General features: G+C 42.3%; 1 protein-coding gene across 1 annotated transcript in view; it reads right to left on the bottom strand.

Annotated features, from left to right (window-relative positions):
* Positions 1–6,905: 6,905 nt before the first annotated feature.
* The window catches only part of MUC2 (mucin 2, oligomeric mucus/gel-forming), a 198,292-nt gene continuing 183,767 nt past the window's right edge, over positions 6,906–21,430 (bottom strand). The window contains exons 39-46 of the mRNA XM_029583115.1: positions 20,987–21,194; positions 16,909–17,087; positions 14,645–14,714; positions 10,571–10,683; positions 9,709–9,740; positions 8,987–9,164; positions 7,279–7,383; positions 6,906–6,970 (exon numbers count right to left, since the gene is read on the bottom strand). Coding sequence (XP_029438975.1) covers positions 6,906–6,970; positions 7,279–7,383; positions 8,987–9,164; positions 9,709–9,740; positions 10,571–10,683; positions 14,645–14,714; positions 16,909–17,087; positions 20,987–21,194 — 950 coding nt within the window. The remainder of the gene's footprint in view (positions 6,971–7,278; positions 7,384–8,986; positions 9,165–9,708; positions 9,741–10,570; positions 10,684–14,644; positions 14,715–16,908; positions 17,088–20,986; positions 21,195–21,430) is intronic.

The raw sequence follows: 21,430 nt of genomic DNA, 5'->3' as shown, positions 1-21,430 counted from the left end.
GGGAGCCAAATAGATGTATGATCAATACTTATAAATTGTATGTGCACAAGAATTCGGTCACAAATGACAAATATGTATAACATTATGTGATGGTCATCTTTCAGTCTGAATCATTTTGGGTTTTCAGTTTCTGAATGTGTGCAGAAACCCAGTGAAAGGATACAAGAAAACATGAAAACCGGATAAGTGAGTTTTTCTCGATTGGTTTACCCAAATGCCTAGGTCTGCCTAGTTGAACCATTGGATTTTTTATTGCCTTTCACTCAGATAGTGCAGGTGGATGTGAAAATGAGTACTTGTGTATATTATGCACCTGTCTATAAGAATGCATACACATTATGGGGAGTATTTTGCAATAGTCCCCCCTAAATTAAAAATCAAATGCACACATAAGTTATACCAATTTCACTGGGCAACAAATTTCCACAAAAGTCATGTTACAGAAATGAACTTAGTCAATTCTTATACATTTCCATGTGCTAAACATGAATGTGACTGTGAAAATGCAAAATTGGCTCTAATTTTTTTGTAATATGCAATAATATAATTACATCTTGAATTGTATGCCAATAGTAGGAGACCTACGGTTAATACCGTTTGAAAAATGAAGTCATAGACTACGTCTTAGATTTCTTTGCTTGTCTCTTGTACACCTGTTTGGGAGCATCTCTGCGGAGTGTGCAGCAGTAGTCAGCCAGCATGAATATTTCAAATGCTCACCCTTTCTGACTGGGCTTCATATAGTACACTGCTGACGTCAGCTTACTCAGCAGTAGCATGGCAGTAGAACTGCATTGCATCAGAAAATGATGTAATAAATTCTGGATGATGTGTGCATGATGGTATTATGCAATATGATGCAATATTACATCATTCTAGGCTTATTTACAGTCCTGGATAAATTTACATGACTAAACATAGAGGGGGTCATTTTCAAAGGAGTTACGCATGTAAATGTGACATACTATCGTAGCAATTTTCAAAAGCTATTTACTCGAGTAAAGTGCACTTACTTGAGTAAATCCTATGGACAATTCAATGGCATATATTGTAGCAATTTTGAAAAGCCCACTTACTTGAGTAAAGTGTATTTACTCGAGCAAAAACCAGTTTTGCTCGAGTAAATGCTTTTTAAAATCTACCCCAGAAAGTGAACTATATTAAATATCTTCAAAACGAGAGCCAATAAAAACTTTTCATGGTCATATTCGTGTTCAGCACATCAGGATACTACAGAGTAGGACCTTTTTAGGTCAGTAACACTTTCATTGTTGCCCAGTGTTTTTCAAAGCAAGCTTACATGCATATGTTTACTTTGAAAATGATCCAGGCAAAAGTACCTGTGCACAATGATACCTGCTAATTTGTCCTCAAATAATAGAGGAAAAGGCAGCATCACCTAATACCAACCAGGGACAGCTGAAAAACTGCCGCCTTTGCCTCAGCTTGCCCATGTTGCTTCACAGGCGAAGATGAGTCTAAAGTCATCCTTGGCTACAAGATAAAGGGCCCCCATTGAAGGTTCTCTGCCGATAAAAGTGCGAGTAAACTTCCTTCCATCCCAGAAAAGCTCAGTTTCAGCCAGTGAAAAGTAAACCAGGCCAAGCTGGAATTCAAATTCCCGATTGCAGCCTTGGGATCTTTTCCTCGGCTAACGAGGAGCTGGATATCATCAGCAAACAAATCACAGTTAAGGTCATGCTCCAAAATAATTGCACCCAAGGAGGGCTTGTACCCAAAATAAAAGGAGAGGGGAGAAAGCAGAGTTTGAGTCACGCGTGCACGTGCAGAATGTGTCTGTGTAGCCCCGGGGCGTTCACTCACAGGTTCACAGTCTTCCTCATAGAAGGGTGGGCAGGAGATGGAGGAGATGGAGGTGATGAACTGGTTGTTGTTCTTCACGCAGCTGTATATGGTACAGTTATTTGTTTTCGATGGAATCATGTCTCCAGGCTAAGAGAAGAAAGCAGAGGAGGACCACAGGTCAGGCAGCAGGAAAAGCAGGCAACATTGGGTGGTGCACACCTACAGTTTATAGAATATGCAGTAGATATTGGCCAGACAGATGTGCCAAGCTACCCATTTCCAGGTGGGACACTTTCTGGTCAGGCCTGGTTTTCAATTTATATCCCAAAGCTCTGTGGTATTTCTGGTCTCAGATTACACCCATTGAAATCCATTGTGCAGGCCCCATAATACATCATGATAGGATTGCCAAAAATCTAGGACTGGCCTAAAATCTCCCTCCTGGAACTGGGTAACTTGGACATATATATGAAACAATATAAAATACACAGTACACTTATTCTATGCAGAAAGAGAGAGAGAGAGAGATTGCATACACAATCATGTATACAAAGCAATGCCATGTGCTTGCCAGATTAGCACAGTATTTCATGGGATGCATTAAAGCCAATTGTGAGATATAAGATCAGCTACATTGCATATACAACCAAAACTCCAGTTCTCTTGTGAAAACTTAGCAAAATGGTCACTACAAACCTCTGGTGACAGAAAGGTAAAAAAGCCATCCAACTTCCAGATGGCAGAAGTTAACAAAATATGTCAAGAAAGGTCTGTAGGGAACAGTAATGGTGCAAGGGTCTGCAGCTGCCCTAGGCGGCAACGGCGCAATGACAAGACACGATCTCTCTCTCGCTTTCTCTCCCACACCAGCCTGATCGCACACCACGAACCTCCAAACCTTTTCCCAGCTCCATGCCTCTCCACCCTCGTACGCCGCTTTCCACAATGCCGCCCTCACATCCGACTATGGCGCCCTACCCCCTTTCCAGTGCCCTAGATGGAGGCCTAGTACTCCTAATGCTCCTGCCAGCCCTGGTAGTGAATCTTACCAAACGTGCCCTTCCAGGCCCTCATGGCTGTAGATGAAGGTGACTGGTGCCTGCCACTTGCTCTGTTTCTGGCCCAGCACTAGGTCCTGAGCCTGACTAAGCTAGGCAGTACCTTTTCACTTTCTGGAAGCTCAGAAAAGGATTACACAGCAGCTCTTGATTTCATGGGATTCTTTAACAGTGAGAGTGACTAGGTAGGAGGAGCTTTTGAAATATGAATGGAATAACAATCAGAAAAAGCATGGGGGGTGGGTTTCAGGGACTATTTTTTCCAGCTGCATTACTGAGCACATTTTTTTTTTCTAATACCACGACTGAATTACGAGCCCCGGCCTTACGCTCATGATCTGGTATGTGCCGTCTTCTAGATTCAGCACACAGTGGGTCTGCACGCAGATGCCACAGCATTCATTTCGCACACCCTGCTTCAGTGTAAATCCCTAGGAATGGAACAAGAACATCGGAAACACATTGTTAGAAAAAACAAAATTATACACGCAAACCACCATTTTTTTATTTTTGACCCAGTGATGTGGGCTGATTCAAAATTTGTCATGACATTTTGTGGTGGGGCTGCCAGAGCATGGGCACACAGGGTCCATACCCTGACTCGACTGGCCAGGACTCCAAATCTTACTTGGCAGAGAGAACAATCCTCTGCTCCCTAATTTTACCCCCTCCCCAAATATCCACACAATTGTGTTGCCTTTTGCCTGAGAAGAGGCAGGGAGTGGATGCAGCAGGCCAACTGCTCTCTGTACTCCTGAGCTATGGGAAGGTGGAGCAAAGAGGTGCTGAAGGCTGAAAGAGGGAGTGAGGTGAGAAAGGGATAAATGCTTGGGTAGGCAGTGCAAGGAGAGAAAGATATGCACTGTGGGTGGGGAGGAGGGTGGAGAGAGAACCGAAACATGGGAAATGGGGAAGGGCGAGAGGAAGGCACCAGTCTTTCTGGCCGATGCAGTGTTGGCACTCGTTAAACGAGCGCTCGGGATCGAGTGCCCGCTGTCTTAATGCACATCGATCCACCTCTCCCGAGAGCCTGATTTAATATTTAAATGGGCTGCCGTGGTAAAAAGGAGGCGCTAGGGAGAATTGTGTGTCCCTAGTGGCATCGGGCACCCAGGAGAGGTGGCTGTCAGCCGGTTAGGAAAATGGACACTCAATTTTACGAGCATCCTTTTTCCTAACCTGACCGCCAGTGACATTTTTTTCCAGTTCTCCTTTTATCGGTTCCTCCGCCAAGGCATAGCATTAGGTCAGAGGAAGTACAGAAAAGCAGTATTTTCTGCTTTTCTGTTTAATTATGAGGCTCCTCAAGAATTAACGTCTAATCTGGAGCAGGCGTTAATTTTTGAGAGTAAAAATGTACGTGTCGGGCACACATTTTTTTTTTTTTGCATCGGGGGATAAGGGAAAGGAAGAAGAGCATTGGGAGACAATCACTAGTAGTGACTCACTACAAATGCTTTTCAATCTCTTGCACTCCCTTCCACAACAGACACACACAGGCTGATGCAATATAGTGCGCTCAGCCGAGCACATGGTTTTACACGTGTTGGATGCGTGTTTTGGACACATGTCCAAAACCCTCATGCAATAAGAGAATTAGCGCATCTAAAACGCATTTAGCTAATAGCCTCATCAACATGAATTTACATGTGATGAGCACATCCAACACGTGTAAAGCCGTGTGCTCGGCTGAGCGCACTATATTGCATCAGCCTGTGTGTGTCTGTTGTGGAAGGGAATGCAAGAGATTGAAAAGCATCTGTAGTGAGTCACTACTAGCGACTGTCTCCCAATGCTCTTCTTCCTTTCCCCCTCATTGGCGCTTTTTTCTCCCTGCCCCCTCACAACCACTAAGTGGTGCTTTTCTCTCTCTCCTGCTTCCCCCATGCCTTGATGATAGAAGAATTGGTGAACATTAGAACATGCCATACTGGGTCAGACCAAGGGTCCATCGAGCCCAGTATCCTGTTTCCAACAGTGGCCAATCCAAGTCACAAGTACCTGACAGGATCCCAAATAGTAGAGAGATTCCATGCTGCTAACATCCAGGATTTTCCCAAGTCTATCTGGTTAATAACAGTTTATGGACTTCTCCTCAAGGAACTTGTCCAAACCTTTTTAAACCCAGCTATGCTAACTGCCTTTACCGCATCCTCTGGCAAGTAAGAGAGCAGCTAACTTATGCCTCCTGCTGTTGGGAATGAGGACAAGAAGGGAGGAGGACTATGCTATGACTGAGCTCTGCAGCCAGTTCATGAGGGTGGGACTATCATGGGTGGAAGCAAGGGGCCCTGAGCGGTTTCTGCAATTCCTCCCCCCCCCAAAAAAAAAAAAAAGAACAGCTTTGCATCTAAGTACGGGCATCTTTCATTCTAGAAAAGAATAAAAAGCTCTGCTACTATTATCAAGGAGATTAGGGAGGCCGTCACTTACTGGCAAGCAATTGACATTGCAAGGAACATGTTCACATGTGATTATCGGATCATCACTGCTGTTGGCATTGTGAGTGCAGACACATGTTTGGCACTTGTCTGAGAGCACAGGGGAACCCGGCTACAACACAAAACAAATATTCAACCATTAGAGAAGCCTGAATCAGAAATCTAACACAAGCATTACAGTGAGATCTTCAAAGCAGTTGAGACATCACGTGTAGAGATTGATAGATAATGGCATGCAGGGCTCCAACTGGAAATAACCCAGTGAAAAATCTCCCTCTTATAGTCTAAGGTCATACTAAGGAACATGGTTGAGAAAGCTACAGTGGCAAAGGGAATACTGATGTATGACTAGGCTGCTCAGAGGAGCGAGCCCAGGGGGTTAAGGGACAGGGGATCTCCTCATGTATAGCAATATAGGAGTGAGAGAGGAGCGAGCCCAGGGGGGTTACAGGGATCTCCCCATGTATAGCAATATAGGAGTGAGAGGGGAGCGAGCCCAGGGGGTTAAGGGACAGGGGATCTCCCCATGTATAGCAATATAGGAGTGAGAGGAGGAGCGAGCCCAGGGGGTTACAGGGACACAGAGGAATTGCTTTAGTGTTCCAGGTTAGGGGTAAAGGAAGAGCCGAGCCCAGAATGTTACAGGGAGGCAGGGTAATTCCAGGATAGAGGGGAGAGGGGAGCGAGCCCAGGGGATTGCAGTGACATAGGGGAACTTCTCTAGTATTACAGTATAGGGGTAAGAGGGGAACAGAGATCATGAATTAGTAGGGGCTGTTCAGAAAGAATAACGTTAACACAATTGATGAATTATAAGTGCATTGCAAGACCCTTAGACCAGCATTTAAGTCATTAATATGCCTAATCCTGGATTCTTGCTCCCTTTCTTTTCTTGCTTAGTAGTGAAAATGCAGGAAATCTGCAGTTTCAAGTTGCTGTGAGCTGCCCCTGCAGTGCTGCACCCTGGGGATCATTTCCCCATTGCTACTTTCTATCATCCAGCCCAATTCTACATTGCTGACTTCAGGGAGATGGGGAAAGGTGAAGTGATATTGCAATGATTACCTATCCCCATCTCCCAGCCCCCATCTCACCTTCCACAAGAGCCAAATATAGCATTTGGCACATCCTAAGGACAGATACCAAGGGCCTGGCTCCATTATTGATACATAGGGAAGTTTTATTCTGTTACTGGACTTAGAAAAACAGCTCCGTTTTATTTTATTAGAAAACACTGCATGGTGAGATTTTTCCATGTCAATTTAAAAACAGGGAGCCACCTCCCAATCAGGTACCAATGCTGATATCACTGGCTAAGATTAGATCCTGATCACAGCAATTGTCAGCTGTGACTTGGAATGTATAGAAAATGTGAGGGTTTTTATGATTTAATGTTGCTGTTGTGTGGTGCTTGCCTCATAGAAGGGTGGGCAGGAGATGGAGGAGATGGAGGTGATGGAGGTGAATTATTGGGTTAAATAAATAAAACCTTTCAAAGATAAACTCTCCAAGGGGATCTTCTGCACCCTCCCTCGGTTATACCGAGAAGTCATTACCTCAGCACTTGCCCCAAGTGTACAGAATGAATCCCCTGTAGCAGTTACACCAAAACGTAGGTACATACCAGGTATTCGGCATTTCCATGTATGCAAACCTCTTTACGAACTGTAAGAAGAAGAAAATGAGACACTTATGCGCGTTTGTTAGCAATTTCAGCATACGGTGACCCGGTCTATTCTGGCACAAGTAAAGGACCAGTCTTAACTCTCTTCAGATATACTCCCCTCATCCATTTCTTTCTGCTTTAGTGCATTTGCCTTTGCAACTGGAGCACTGTCCTGTAAACCTGCTTTACCCCGATAAACCTCATCATGCTGGCGCAGGAGCCTCCCCCGGGCTGCGGTGATCTACACGACATCCAGCGATTCCCCCACCGAGTCCTGGATGCACATCGCAGGGCGAGAGGGACTTACCACACTCGTAGACAGGGCAGCATTTGCCATCAGGAATGCTGCCGACCATCTGCTGTCCCAAGCCACAGCTGGGAGACTTTGTGGTGCAGTGACTGGTATTGCATCCTGCCAAGAAGAGAAGAAGGAAGGTGAAATGTCACAGTAGAGAGACATGGGGATGTCCTGCTCTCGATTTTCTGCAATGCTTGCTGAAATCATTAAGTATTAAACTGTAATATATTAAAGAGGAATGTAATTAATTCCATAATATTCATTGTTCCTGCCGACGGGATTTACAGGTAGCAATGAGAACAATGTTCATAGTCATGTACTTGGGCATACAAGTATTTATCCGGCCTTTCTGAAAACCGTGCTCTCTGAGTAAAAGTGTGCATGGGCTTCCCAACAGCAGATTAAACGAGGTGTGCTTAGCTTGGGGTCAGAAGCCCGCGCACGTGCCGATTTGCTTTTTAAACGTATGCTTGTTGTTTTGCCTCCTGTCTGCTGCCCAGGTGCAAAGCAAGCACGCTGTTAGCATGTGTGTACTTTAAGGTGCCCGAGAAGTTTCCCTTTTAAAATGAGCTGCCAGCTCTGCACGCATCTTCCAGCTAGGTGGGCTAATCAAAATGGTCCCCAAAATATGTTTAGCTTCCTGCACCAGCTGAGATCGAGGTTTCATTTGCTCACTTTTAATTTGTATTGGAATTGGCATCCATCTAGAGAAACTTATGCAAACAAATCACTGGAGTCATGGTAATGGTAGATTTCTTCAGGCCTGATGACATGTGCAAGTATTCTATGCCAGCCAGGATGGCTGGAGGGAAGACTTCTTTAATTATTACAGAGCTTGGTGGTAAGACATGAGAGAGGGAGAGCCTAGACGTTGGACTAAATATGGGACTTTGTGTGCTCAGCTACCCAGGATGACAAAATGCACTGGGGGTTTTACTAATAATTATTGGTTTTGTTTTTACTTTACCCTAGTTTTATTGTATTTTAGTTTTATTGTTTTTTTTTTTGTAATACTGGTATTAGAATGCTGTTTATGTATATTTCTTTCACTTTGTTTTATTGAATATTTATTTTATTAATTTATGAATGTATTTAATTGTAAACCGCCTAGACATTTTGATAGGCAGTCTAGAAATATTGAAAATAAATAAAGAAATAACTAAGGAGCAATATTCTACAAGCAGTCAAACTTCTGTGGCTGGCAACTGGAATATATCGTCAGCAGCGGTCTTTCTGAGTTAATTTGGTAAAAGCTTGAATTCATTTTCTGGCAAACACATACATCAATTACACCAAATTTCAAAGCAAACTTGCAAACGTAAATTCATTTTCTATGACTTATTTACATTTTACGAGTATAATTTGCAAATTGTTGATACAAAAAACTAGTAAACAAAATGAGAGAAAATAAAAACAGATTTTGTCAGTAATTTTTTTGTTTTGAAATGAGCACATTTTGTTTTGTTTTCATGTTTCACAGTGAATGCACATCCCTAATATTTTGCCACTCTGTGTTATCATTCCTATTCTGGTGGGAGTCGTAGTGGTTTAGGGTGATAGGGTTACATGCAGTAGGTTCATTTTCCCATTGCATCAGTAGTCTGTGACATGTTTGGCTGGTAGGCTGCCCATAACGTAGGGAAACTGCTACACAGAATTTCTGAATTGCCAAATGTCACACACAGTAAAAGAGCACTGGAGTGGAGACTGAACTTACTACAAACTGTTTCTTCACAGCAGCTGTCAGTGGGGCTGGCCTCCGTGACAGCAGAGAAGCCTTCATCACTGCAGGTAATTCCGACTGGGGCTTTACATTTGTGGAGCTCACAGAGGATTCCACTTCCTCCCTCCAGGCAGGTGCAGTCCTGGCAATCCAGCTGAAATTTCTCCCCAAACTATTAGCAAAAAAAAGAAACAGCAATTCCCACTGAGACAACTTAAAACCTAAGTTGCCTCCTTCAATGAACCATAAATACATGTGACAGATATTAGTGAATTATTTCATATTATTGCTCCCAGATATATATATATATATATATATATATATGGAGAGAGAGAGAGAGGGCCAGGAAGTGGAAAAGTTACCCAGGGAAGTAACTTTAGCTGCATATTCTGTGGAATGCTGGTTATTTTTCCCACTGAATAAACCTGGACAGTAACTTATCCAAGCAGAATGCTGGATAACTTTTAAGCACGCCCCAGAGAATGCTCCCACTGCCTCTTTTTTATTCAGCTATAATGTTGCTGCTGAGAGGGCGGGAAATTTAAAACTCAACAGTAACTCCAACTTTCTCATGGTAACTTTTGAGTTACCCAGACAAACATTTTTCAGCATCGTCCTCAGTGATTCTGATGTTTCAGCAATGAGAAGAAGAAGATTGGATGGGTTTGAGAAAAGGTAAAAAGGCTTTGGCTTAGAACTACCAGCCGTTTACGTACCTCTCTTGGTATGTTATCTGGTCCAACACAACCTGAAAAACACAGAGCTATATTATCCCCTGCTCCCAGAAAAAAAATATGACATGATGTTCAGGTTACACTGCTGGGTTTGGGTGCAAAATTACATTTCAAAATGATTGGTAACTTCAGACATGATGATTGGTGACCTTGCATGCTTTCATGTGATTAAATCACACACAAGGTCACCTATCACGTCTCCTTCTTCATCACTGTAGCTAACAATCAAACGTGTAAACCAAAAGTATTGTTTACCATGTATCTTTTCCTGACTAGATTGTAAGCTCCATGGGATAGGGACTGACTCCTATTGTGTCTGTACAGTGCTGCGAATATCCTAATGCATAGGTAGCCAACTCCTCAAGAGCCACAAACAACTCTGTTTTTCAGACTTTCCATAATGAATATGCACGCGATAGATCTGCATACAATTGAGGTGGTGCATGAAAATCTATCTCGTGCATATTCATTGTGGATATCCTGAAAAACAGACAGACTGGATGTACTCCGAGGGAAGGCTGAGAACTATTGTGCTAAGGCCAGGGTGGCCATCTCCAGTCTTCAAGAGCCACAAACAGGCCTAGTTTTCAAAATATCCACAATGAATATGCATGAGATAGATTGGTATACAATGAAAACAGTGCATGCAAATCTATCTCATGCATATTCATTGTGGATATCCTGAAAACTAGGCCTGTTTGTGGCTCTTGACTGGAGTTGGCCAACCCTGTCTAGTGCTTTAAAAAGGATAAATAATAAAAGTAGTAGTACTTTTGTGAAAAATCCATCTTTTTAATAAGAAGAATTAAACCCTTGAATATGTATATATGCCAACAAAACTCACCACATGTCTTCACACAAACATCTACTCCAGAGCTGAAAGGTATGGTTCCATCAGGGCAGAAGCAACCTTCCACAAAATGGACATTATCCACTTGTACATCTGAGCTCTCAGAACTGGGAAAGAGATGCATGTCAGGAGCCATCAGAAAGAGACAGACACTCTTGGTACAAATTAATGATGCACTGCACTTTTCCTTGCAAATTAGTATTATGAGTCAGATGTCATCATTACTCTATGTGATGACTGAATGATGGGGTTGTCTTGGCAAGAATATAAACTTTGAGAGAAAGAACCTCCCCCCCCCTTGATTTATTAAAGGACAATTTTCAAAAGCCACTTATCCATGTAAATGGCTATTTACCCAGGTAAAAGGGCTATAGCCCACCCTGAATGCAGGTAAAAGTGTGAGCAGGGATCAATACCACGTATACTATTACCCTCAGGAAAGTAGGTGGGATCAGAGGCGGAGTTAGGTTGCGGGAGGCAACAACGTGCAGAGTTTTGAATTTTCCAAACCACACGTGTTGTTTTTGAGGGAAAGTGTACTAAGCAGAAAAAGAAGGTGCAAATCTCTGCGGGAGATTTTTCCCTAGGCAGTTTTCAAAGGGAAACTACGCTTGAACTTTTCCTTTGAAAAATGGTGCAAAGTCTACAGGAAAACTACCTGCAGACTTTGCAACAATCCACATAGTTTTGAAAATGGTCTCAGAATGGAGATATTTGCAATTTACAGCACCCTCTTTCTGTTATAGATCTGTAGGTATGGAAATGCGTGTGTGGCATCAATAAGAATTTCAAGCTATGGAGTTATAATGGAAAAAAAATGACTTTACAAATACGATAATAGAAGAATCTTACATTAATTAGCAATTTAAAGAAACAGCGCCAACATAAAAAGAGAGTAGATGATACAGATAAAGACACATTAGCCCAACCCATCTGCCCAGTTGTCTTCCTTTCTGGTTCTGTACCACTTTGGGTAGATAGACCTTGCTTCACATAATACAAGAATGTTTCGACAATAGCCAACCTGAATGTAGTTCAATTAGTATCTATACCCATGCATAATTCTGCCATGATAAGTGGAATAACAATGTTAGGATTGATGCAGTCCATAACATGTTATGGTCCAATCATTCACTAATTGTCTCTCACATGTCATTAACTATAGCAAACCCTAATTGTGGTTCTTCAATGACTAAACAATGTCGCCCTGCTTTAGATTTAAATAGTTTCAGTCAAGAGTGGTGCCCAAAGGTGGAATCAGTTTTATCTCAATCTTCAACAAGCACTCTATCCACCCAATTACAAGTTCAAGCATGGAATGCTTCATTCTCAGACACTTATAATGCATTATGTCCAGTTAAAGCCGTGACTGGGCACTGCCCTTGCAAGGAAGCAGCCTGGTAGTCTAAAGAACTAGCTTCTCTGAAAAGAAACTTGTGGATTTTAGACAGAAAATGGAGAAAACGGTAAGAAGGATTTTCTGAGCAGCAGTACAGGGAGAAATTGAAGGAATACAAAAAACTGTCAGATTAAAAAATACACGGCTTATACTTTAAAAACTGAGAAATCCTTGAATCGCCCAAAAGAACTTTTTTTTGCTGTGGTGAAAAGTTTAATGTCTAGACCCAGTATCCATCTGTAGTTATACCCAGATAGTGAAGCCTTGGCTTGCCACTTTTCAAATAAAATAAAACAAATTAGGAGCTCAACGGGTTCCACGTTCTCTTGTAGGGTCATCTGTAGACCTTGCTTCCCAAGTTGTTAAGTGGTCCGATTTTGATGCTACTGATATTAGTGGATTACGTTGTACCTATTCCTCATTAGATCCTTGTCCATTTGCAATAATGAAAGGTCTTAAAGATTATATATATTAGTATATTAAGTTAATTGTAAACTCCTCATTGGCAGAGGGCATCTTTTCTGGAGAACTGAAAGCTGCCATTGTACGTCCTATTTCACCTGCAGAAATCACAAATTATAGACCTATTTCTAATCTATGTACCTTAGGGAAGGTTGTAGGAAAATGGGTCCTGAAGCAGCTTGATGACTTCCTGATTGAAAATGAGGCGCTAGATGATTTTCAATTTGGTTTTCGTGCAAATCATAGCACAGAGTTATTACTTCTCACACTTTTAGATAAATTACTAACTTTTAAAGATCTTAGGAGCAGTAGCATTTAATACTCTTGCTCACTCACTTTTATTATCACATTTAACACAAGTCGGTATAGGAGGATAAGTATTGGCTTGGTTTAAATCATTTTTGAAATCTAGAAGACAGAGCGAACAGCTAGTTAACACTAGATTTAAGTTGATGATAATAAATTGTGGAGTGCTGCAGGGTTTGGCCCTTTTGGTAGCTCTTTTGAACATTTATCTGCAGCCAGTGTGTAAGATTTTTAAACAAAGGAATATTTTATATTTAATATATATGGACAATATTCAGTTTTTATTCCTAGCTCGGATTCTACTTTTATCAAGTCTCAGCTTAATGAGTGCATGGAAGCCATAAGTGATTGGTTAAATAAGAACTGGCTAATTTAAAATATTTAAAATGTTAAAAAGACAACCATTCTATGGATTGGTAAGTCTCCTCCACAATTGCGCTGGTTACCAATTTCTTGGCATTCAAGATTCAAGCTATATTCCTTTGCGTAGCTATAGACTACAATCTACTCGTGACAGAGCATTTTTTTACCCTTTGATATACGGAGACAGACATTAACGGACAAATTTTAAATCGGCCATGCGCACATTTTCAAAAAGGCCCAGCCACGCGTGTAACTGCCGATACGCGCACAAGTGCCGGGCCCTTTAAAAGGAGTGGGCCAGGGGCATGGTCTGGGCAGGGAGGGGCGGGGCAGAGGCGGCCGCAACAGTGCCATTGTATGCTGTCCTGATGACTTGCGCGCCGGCAGCCGGCCAGCGCAAGCAACTTACTTCAGCTCCGTCCTGAAGTAAGTTTAAAAACAAAAAAAATAGGGATAGTTAGGAAGGGTTTAGGGGGTGGGGAGGAGAGGGGAAGAGGGAGGGAGTTTAGGTAGGGGGTTAGTAAAGTTCCCTCCCAGTCCTCTCCTTAGTTGGAGTGAACTGGGAAGGAACTAGGGAAGGCCTGATTGCGTCGCCATGCATAATTTGCAAAAATTCACCCCCCCTCCCTTTTACGCGCCGCCCGCACATGCACGTGCACAGCCACCCGATTTTATAACATGCACGTACCAGTGTGCGCATGTTATAAAATCGGCGCGTCCATGTGCGCATGCCAGGAACCGTGTGCACACGGATATGCGCGCACATCTTTTAAAATCTACCCCTATGCATTTAGGAAAAAAGTTAAAGCATACTATTTTAATGAAGGTTTTGATTAAAATGTGGGGGGGTTTTTGTGTGTTTTAATATTGCTTTATTGTATACCATGGTTTTATGAGTGTCTGATTGTAATCCACCATGAACCACTGCATGGGAAGGTACAGAATAAAAGTGATACGTAAATAAATATAAATAAATAACTGTCCATACTTAACCCAATATCAGCGCAGCCCCCTCCGCATGACTTTTATGCAGTCTCTCAACCCTTTTTCCCCCACGTCCCTTTATATCTGTCCCAAGCATTCCCAAACCACCACACCATTGGTCTCTACCAGTGGGCCACTGCATCAGTCCCTCCTCCTCCCAGCAAACCAGTTCCTCCACATGCTCCCTCTGAGCCCAATATATAGCAGATGAAGATGACAGTTGATAAGGACCAATTTATCACTCTAGTACTGATTAGATTGATCAAAATATCAGCTTACCCTTTTCTTGAGTCTTTTCTTTTGTTTTTGGATCAAATTTCTATATTGCCTTTCTGTCTTATCCTTTCATATTTTTGGAAACACATACCCCACTAAAAATAAATCTCCCTGGGCTCAATATTTCCACTTGTTCATTTTTGCGTACACACTTTTAATGCATCCATGCAGTGTCTGCAAGCACAGCAACACTGTGCTTATGTTTCTTATGGTGGGAGGGTCCCACAGTGGCAATCTGCAACACTTATGTTTAGAACTGAAAAAAGAGATACGTTTACCTCTCTTTGCAAGTCAGCTCTTCAACAGGACCACAAGGTTTGTAGACTTTGTGTGCTGGGCAGGTGATAGCTAGAGGACAACAAAACACTGACGATGTAAAGGCATCGTAACTTTAAAAAGATCTTAGTCAGAATGACATGACATGTGATTACAAGTAGATAGAAGCAAGACACATAACCAACTAATTGGAAACGTGCTATAGTACTTTGGAAGCAGATTTTTGTGATTCTAATGTGATTTAGCTGAACCAAAAGTCATGTTCCCTGTGAGAACAACAGCTTTCACCTAATATGATATGGTATATCTGTAGCAGTGCTTTATCATAATATACCGTATATTTGCACACTAGGGGCTAGATATTAAAATCTTCCTGGATATGTAATTTAGCCAGATATGAGTTATCCAGCTAAGTTACAAGAGATATTCAGTGGCATGGGCTCGTTGACAGGTCTAACTTAGCTGAATAAGTTATCTGGCTAAGGCTAAATATGACAAACCAAATGTATCAAAAAATACACCACTAAGTTCAGCGAACTAATTACTAAATCAAAACAATCCTAGAGCTGTGCTCTGTCGCTGTCATACAGTGATAACTTAAAGTGAATAATTCTGTTTTATGATGTTTTAATTGCTATTAAACACCTACACAACTTGTAGTGTGTATTTTTAGTATATTTAAATCATCTCTTTAAATAATATTATTATTTAAAGAGATGATTTAAATATTATTATTTAAAGAGATGATTTAAATATACTAAAAATACACACTACAAGTTGTGTAGGTGTTTAATAACAGTTAAGGCTAAATATGGCCAGTTAGGAAGATAACTTATGTGGCTAAGTAATGCTGCCCTGATATGCCTATTGCCCACCCACTAATTGACCGGCTAAGAGATAGTCGGATAAGTGACTTATCCAGATATCTAGTGGCTGCTGAATATAACCGGATGTTCAGCGGCCCGCTATATAGCCAGCAAAGTCCTACTAGCAGTCTAAGTTATCCATCTGCTTTGCTGATGCAAGCTGCTTTAGCAGCATTGTACATAGCTTTTGATTTGTAGGCGTTTATAAACTGTAAATTTGTTTATTTTCCAGCTAATAAGGGGTTCTTTGGGGGGTACTAAAAAGCAGTGTTTATCAGTGTTTTTGCGGTGCAGGTACTCTTATTGCATACCTATTCCAGTTGAATCATTCATGCAGCTGAGGAGTCATTAGCATAGACAAGGCACAAAAAACAAAGTGGAGGATTTAGGGTAGACAAAGGAGGGGTGCAAGAGCACTAACAAATATCTATTTTACTTTTTATTGTACCTGGAGTGTTTTATTGGGGTTTAGCAGTTAAAACCTAAAATCAGAAGCCCTAGGTATACAGAAGTCACTATCCAGGGCTGGTGCAAGGTTAGGCACGCGGGCGAACCCTTGGCCTTGTGCCCCCTCTGCCCCACCTCCAAGATTGACCTGTTGGCAGCAGCTCCAGCACAATGCTCCCTTCTTTGATGGCATTGGCTCTTGCATGGCACCCCCTTGACTGATCCTTCACTCTCTGCCCACAGTGATCAGCGTCCACTCTTTCTCTCCTCGCTTACCATCCATATACTCGCTCCCTGCCCAGTCTCGCTTCCCTCCACTCCTGTCATACCAGCAACACTCCAATCCTTTTGCACTTTTTCCACAATGCCAGCATCCTCTCTCTCTCACCCTCATCTGCTCAGCACTCACTCTCTCCACTTCAATCTGTTCAGCACCTTCTTGCTTTCATTACACTCTCTCCTCCCCCCACTCACTCAGCTTACATACTCTGTCTCTTCCCCAATCTGCTCAGCATATACAGTATTCTCACTAACCAACCCCCCAACATACACACTTTCACTCTCTCTATCCGCCACCTGCCCAGAACCTGCTTTTTCTTTCTCTCTACTGCCACTCACCTAGTACCTTCCCTCTCTGTCTACTCCTCCCCAGCATTAATTTCCCTTGCTCTCCCCTTCTAAGGCTAGGTCTACTCCTGCTTCCACCACTGGCAGCGCACCAGGCCTCTCCTTCAGCCACCAGCGGTATGGGTAACACACACGCAGCTCTGGACCTCTCTTTCTTTTTCCGTAATTGGTGGAATTTTTCTTCCCCCTAAGGTCTGGCACTGGCCGTGCCCCTATCTTCTGCTAGCCATGGACCCTCACTTTGTAAAAAAAAAAACATTCTTGATTCTACTGTATTATCTAGTTACTATGGATATTGTGTTTCCCATTGCCGGCATGTTACTTACGACATGATCCATGCGTCTGGTCCCTCCAGTTAATACAGATTCCCTGTTCGGCGCAAACTGAGGCGTAGTTCTGCAAACTGGTGCACTCAATGTTGGTGTTGGGGACATTGCAGCTGTCAAAGATGCAGGCCTGGAAAAAGTGCTCTGGAGGGGAAGCCTCGTGACAAGCTCTGAAAGTTCTAGAATAGGAAACAAGCAAGACATTAGTTAGGCTCTGACACTTCCAGGTTAGAGGTGCAGTGATATTTATTTGATTCCTCTAAATAAGAGCACACACTAATAAGACACAATATCACCTATATAAAATCATCCCATTTATTTCAGTAAAATAAAAAACAAATCACATCTGAGTGGCAAGTCAATGGAAGCAGAGTGAGCAGACTCAAAGCACTGACTATTAATCTTTGCTGATGATTTTTATATACTTGATGGCTAGGGAATTGTTGGCTGTATTTTAGGACACGGGATCTTTGCTGTGTATTATAGTTTGCACTGATCAGTTCCTAGTGCTGCTGGAGTTCTAAAAGATTCTTTTATTTCATTACATTTTGTAAATGTTAGTAATCACAGAGCTCAATTCACTCAAAGATTTTGGCCTCAAAAGGCCAAACAGTAAGAAATATTCAGTTTTTCCCAATTATCAATTGTCATGAAAGGAAATATTCACCAGAGAATTGGCCAAAAAAATGAAGATATTCGGAATGGCCTGAAAAAGAGATTTGAAAAATGTTGGGTGACCTGGGCGCAGGTATCTGAGTTGCTCCCCTTCTCCAAATATAGGGTTTTGGTTTGAAAAACATGTCAGACAACCAATGGTAATATCTTTATCTCATACTTAGATTAGCATAGGAAATAGAAAAGAAATCACTAAATACATATTATCAAAACAAGTAGGAAGGAATGGGACACTTCAGCTCTAGAATAATTCCTCCAATCCTCCCTTATACTACTTTGTCCATTAATTTATCTATAACCAAAGAAAAAAAGAGCTATGGACAGGAGGACTTTCCGGGGTATCTCCTATGGCAGGGCTTCTCACACCTGTTCTGGGGACCCCACTAACCATTAGATTTTCAGGATATCCCCAATTAATATGCATGAGATCAATCTGTATGTACTAGGTCTTCAATGTATGCAAACTGATTTCATGGGTATTCATTCTGGGTATCCTGTGGGGTCCCCAGGACAGGTTTGGGAAATCCTGTCCTGTGTGGACATAATTCAGCACTGTAGCATCAACTAGAAGCAGGAAAAAAAGCCTTGGTTTCCGGGAGTGAGGCCAGGTCTCACAGCTACCGCCCTCTCAATCAGATGGGGAATGAAGGAAATCATGTGAGGAACATAGCGTGAACGCACAAGAACAGTGCTGCAGAGGAATTTAAAGGGGCCTTGACTGTTTGACAGAAATGCCTGAGATGGTAAGCCAAAACATTTTAATAAAGGCTGTTAAGATCAGAAGGGTAGGAGTTGCGATCTGATTTACTATTTCATAAATAGGTGAATTTTTGAAGAGTTACGGACATAAAAGTTAACATGCACACACATAAGCAGCCTGTACTCTTGCAATCAGTATTTTATAAATCTCAAAAGTATATGCATGCTTTATGTTTCACATGCACTTATACAAGCTTACTAAGGGGGTGGTCTGCGGGCACTATGGGGTGGAGCCATCAGTTGCGTGCATAAGCTTTTCTAAAAGAGATTTACGCGTGTACATTTGGCAACTTATTTGTGTAATTTAATACCTGCTAATTACCTTGTGCAACTGAGAACAGACTTGTTTATGATATACTATTGGCTGAGTGGGAGGTCTGGGTGAAGTAAAATCAAGAAATAAAATAAATACATAATCATAATACTAAAAACATATTAATAATATTTCATAAAAAGCTGATGAATAAAAGATCAAATAATTAAAAACTCATATACAAGTTTTTTTAAATGTCCCAAACACCAATAAAATATTTCAAAACAGCTGAAACATCAAATAACACCTGAAAAATAAAACTAAAAAGGATTTTTAAAATTCACACTCCATATACCTGTGAACTTTCGATTTCTATTCATGGAGATTGTCATGGATTAGTGGGAGTGGGATGCACAAACGTTTTCCTCTCTTTCTTATATATATGCACACACACAACTCATACACACATGCGCTCCCTCTCAGACAAACCCGCAGGCATCTCCAGCTCTTCTGTGATTGTGATCTTCCAGCAGCATCAGGCCCTCATCTTCATTTCAGCTGCTGGCAGGTTGATATCCACCTGCAGCACCCATTCTCCCTCTTTCTCTCTCACACACACAACCCAGGCAGGCTGCCATTTTCTCTCAGCCCCTCCCCCCCCCCCCCCCCCCAGACAAGCTCCCATTTACACCCACACATCTCAGGCAGGCTCCCATTCTCAAATACACAATCCCTGCCAATTCCAGGAAGGCTCCCATGCAAGCATGTACGCACACATACACACACACCTCTTCCACCCCAGGCAGGCTCTCAGTCACAAACACACCCATCACCAGGCAGCCCCCCATTCACACACACACACACACACACACACACACACACACACACAACCCAGGCAGGCTTCTAGTCATACACACCCCCATCTCAGGCAGGCTCCCATTCACATACCTACTCATTCAGGGCATCATGAGATGAGAATACAGCAAGTGTTAGCACTGTGAGTACTGAATTACTTACCTCGAGGCCAGCACATGAAGAGGAGCTGCAGAATAGCCACTCTCCACAAAGGAGACTGTACAGGCTAGCAGCAGCAACAGAGGAGAAATGACCACAGGTCTCCTGCTTTTCCACCACTGGTAGGATTGGGTCTACTGTTGGCATCATGGGCCTCTCCCTGCTCCCGATGCCGCCCCCACCGGGCATCCCGCCCTGTGTAATTGCATGGTTTGCACACCTGGTAGCACCAGGTCTGGTTACTGTTACTATTAAACTGCATTGAGTTTTCTGAGGGGCAGGACTGGAAATCATCTGCACTCCTCTGTGTGGTTGACTGGGACCACAGATTTCATGAGCTGCAAAGAGCTTGAAGCGGGTGCTGAGCAGCTTAGCATAGCTGGCTGAGTTCACAGGCCCTATGAACAAAGGAAGAGGTGCTGCTGGTGGACAGGAGTAGTACAGCTAGTAGGGACCCCAGCTGTCACCATTAGAAAGGAACGTGCACTGACATCCAGTGTCGCCACAGCTGGATAGAGTCCAGGCCTCGCCAGCTGAAGGGTATGTGCAGCTGGTGGGACTGAGCAGCTGCTGAAATTTGAGGGGTGGGCTCAGTAGTCAGGAACGCATGCAAAAGAGAGAAGTGGAGAAGAGGAAGAGAGTTGGATGTAAACCGCCATCCCAGGCGCCTGTTTCAGTTACACTGTAAACCGATGTGATATCCCTGATGAACGTCGGTATATAAAAATTTTAAATAAATAAATAAATAAATAAATAAATAAATAAATATCGAGTCTCATCCATTTCTCAGTTAAGCTGGTAAAAGAATGTGTGGGTCAGAGTGAGGGGCAGACATTTTGAGTTGTAATGTTTTAACCTAGGATCTGAATACTTAATTTACTCAAGTCTGCTGGAAATTCTTCTAAATCCCAGATTTGGATCAATCAAGCATTACATTTCTAATTCCTTTTTCAATCTCTAGTTGTTTCCACTAAGAAATGTAGATAGCCCATGGGTCCATACAGCTCTCAGAGAATTGAGTCAGTCATCGTCCTTCAAGCTGTATCATGATTCACTGGAATGCAGCATTATAGTGACTGGCTAAGGGGAAAATGATTCGCATGATACAGCATGACAATGGCAGGCCACAGGGAAAACCACCTCTACACTTCAAAACAGGCAGTCTGATCCTCATGATGTGCTATTTTGGTGATTTCCTATGGGGAAAATGATACTCATGCTTCAGCCCCTCAACAGAAGCAGATATTGCATTAGGGTGGTACATGGCACTTCACAGAACATACACAATACACACTGTGGACAACGAAGGTATCATTTGCATTCCATGGTATGCCACAGTTGAAGAAACATGTTGATCACACATTATGACTTGCTTACTTTCCCATGATGAGGTCACAGAGAGAAGAAGGTTTGCAGCCGGGTGGTGGGACTGTAACTCGAGGTGGTAATGTAGTAAGAGGAAGTGAAGGACAGTGTGGTTTAGTGGGGTCATTAACCAGCCAGGAATCTGCCATGATTTCACAATTAGAGATGATGTGTCCACTCTTTAACATGCACTCATCTGTCTTGTTATTGGTACAAGTCCCTGAAATGAAAAAGAAGGCAATTTCATTGAAAATTCTTTATCAATCAGCTTCTTATATTTTTGTCATTGCAGTCCGGGATTTCAGCTAACCTCAAGTCTGTAAATTCTGACTGCTAAAGACAGGTAAAAAAATCTTTCTAAAATATAATGATTTCAATAACTACTTTCCAACAATTTCAAATTTTCTAATCTAATCTTATTTGGAGTTTATATATCATATTTCTGATCCATCAAAG

The sequence above is a fragment of the Rhinatrema bivittatum genome, chromosome 17 (assembly GCF_901001135.1).
Source record: "Rhinatrema bivittatum chromosome 17, aRhiBiv1.1, whole genome shotgun sequence".
Taxonomy (NCBI): domain Eukaryota; kingdom Metazoa; phylum Chordata; class Amphibia; order Gymnophiona; family Rhinatrematidae; genus Rhinatrema; species Rhinatrema bivittatum.
This window is presented reverse-complemented; position numbering and strand designations above follow the sequence as displayed.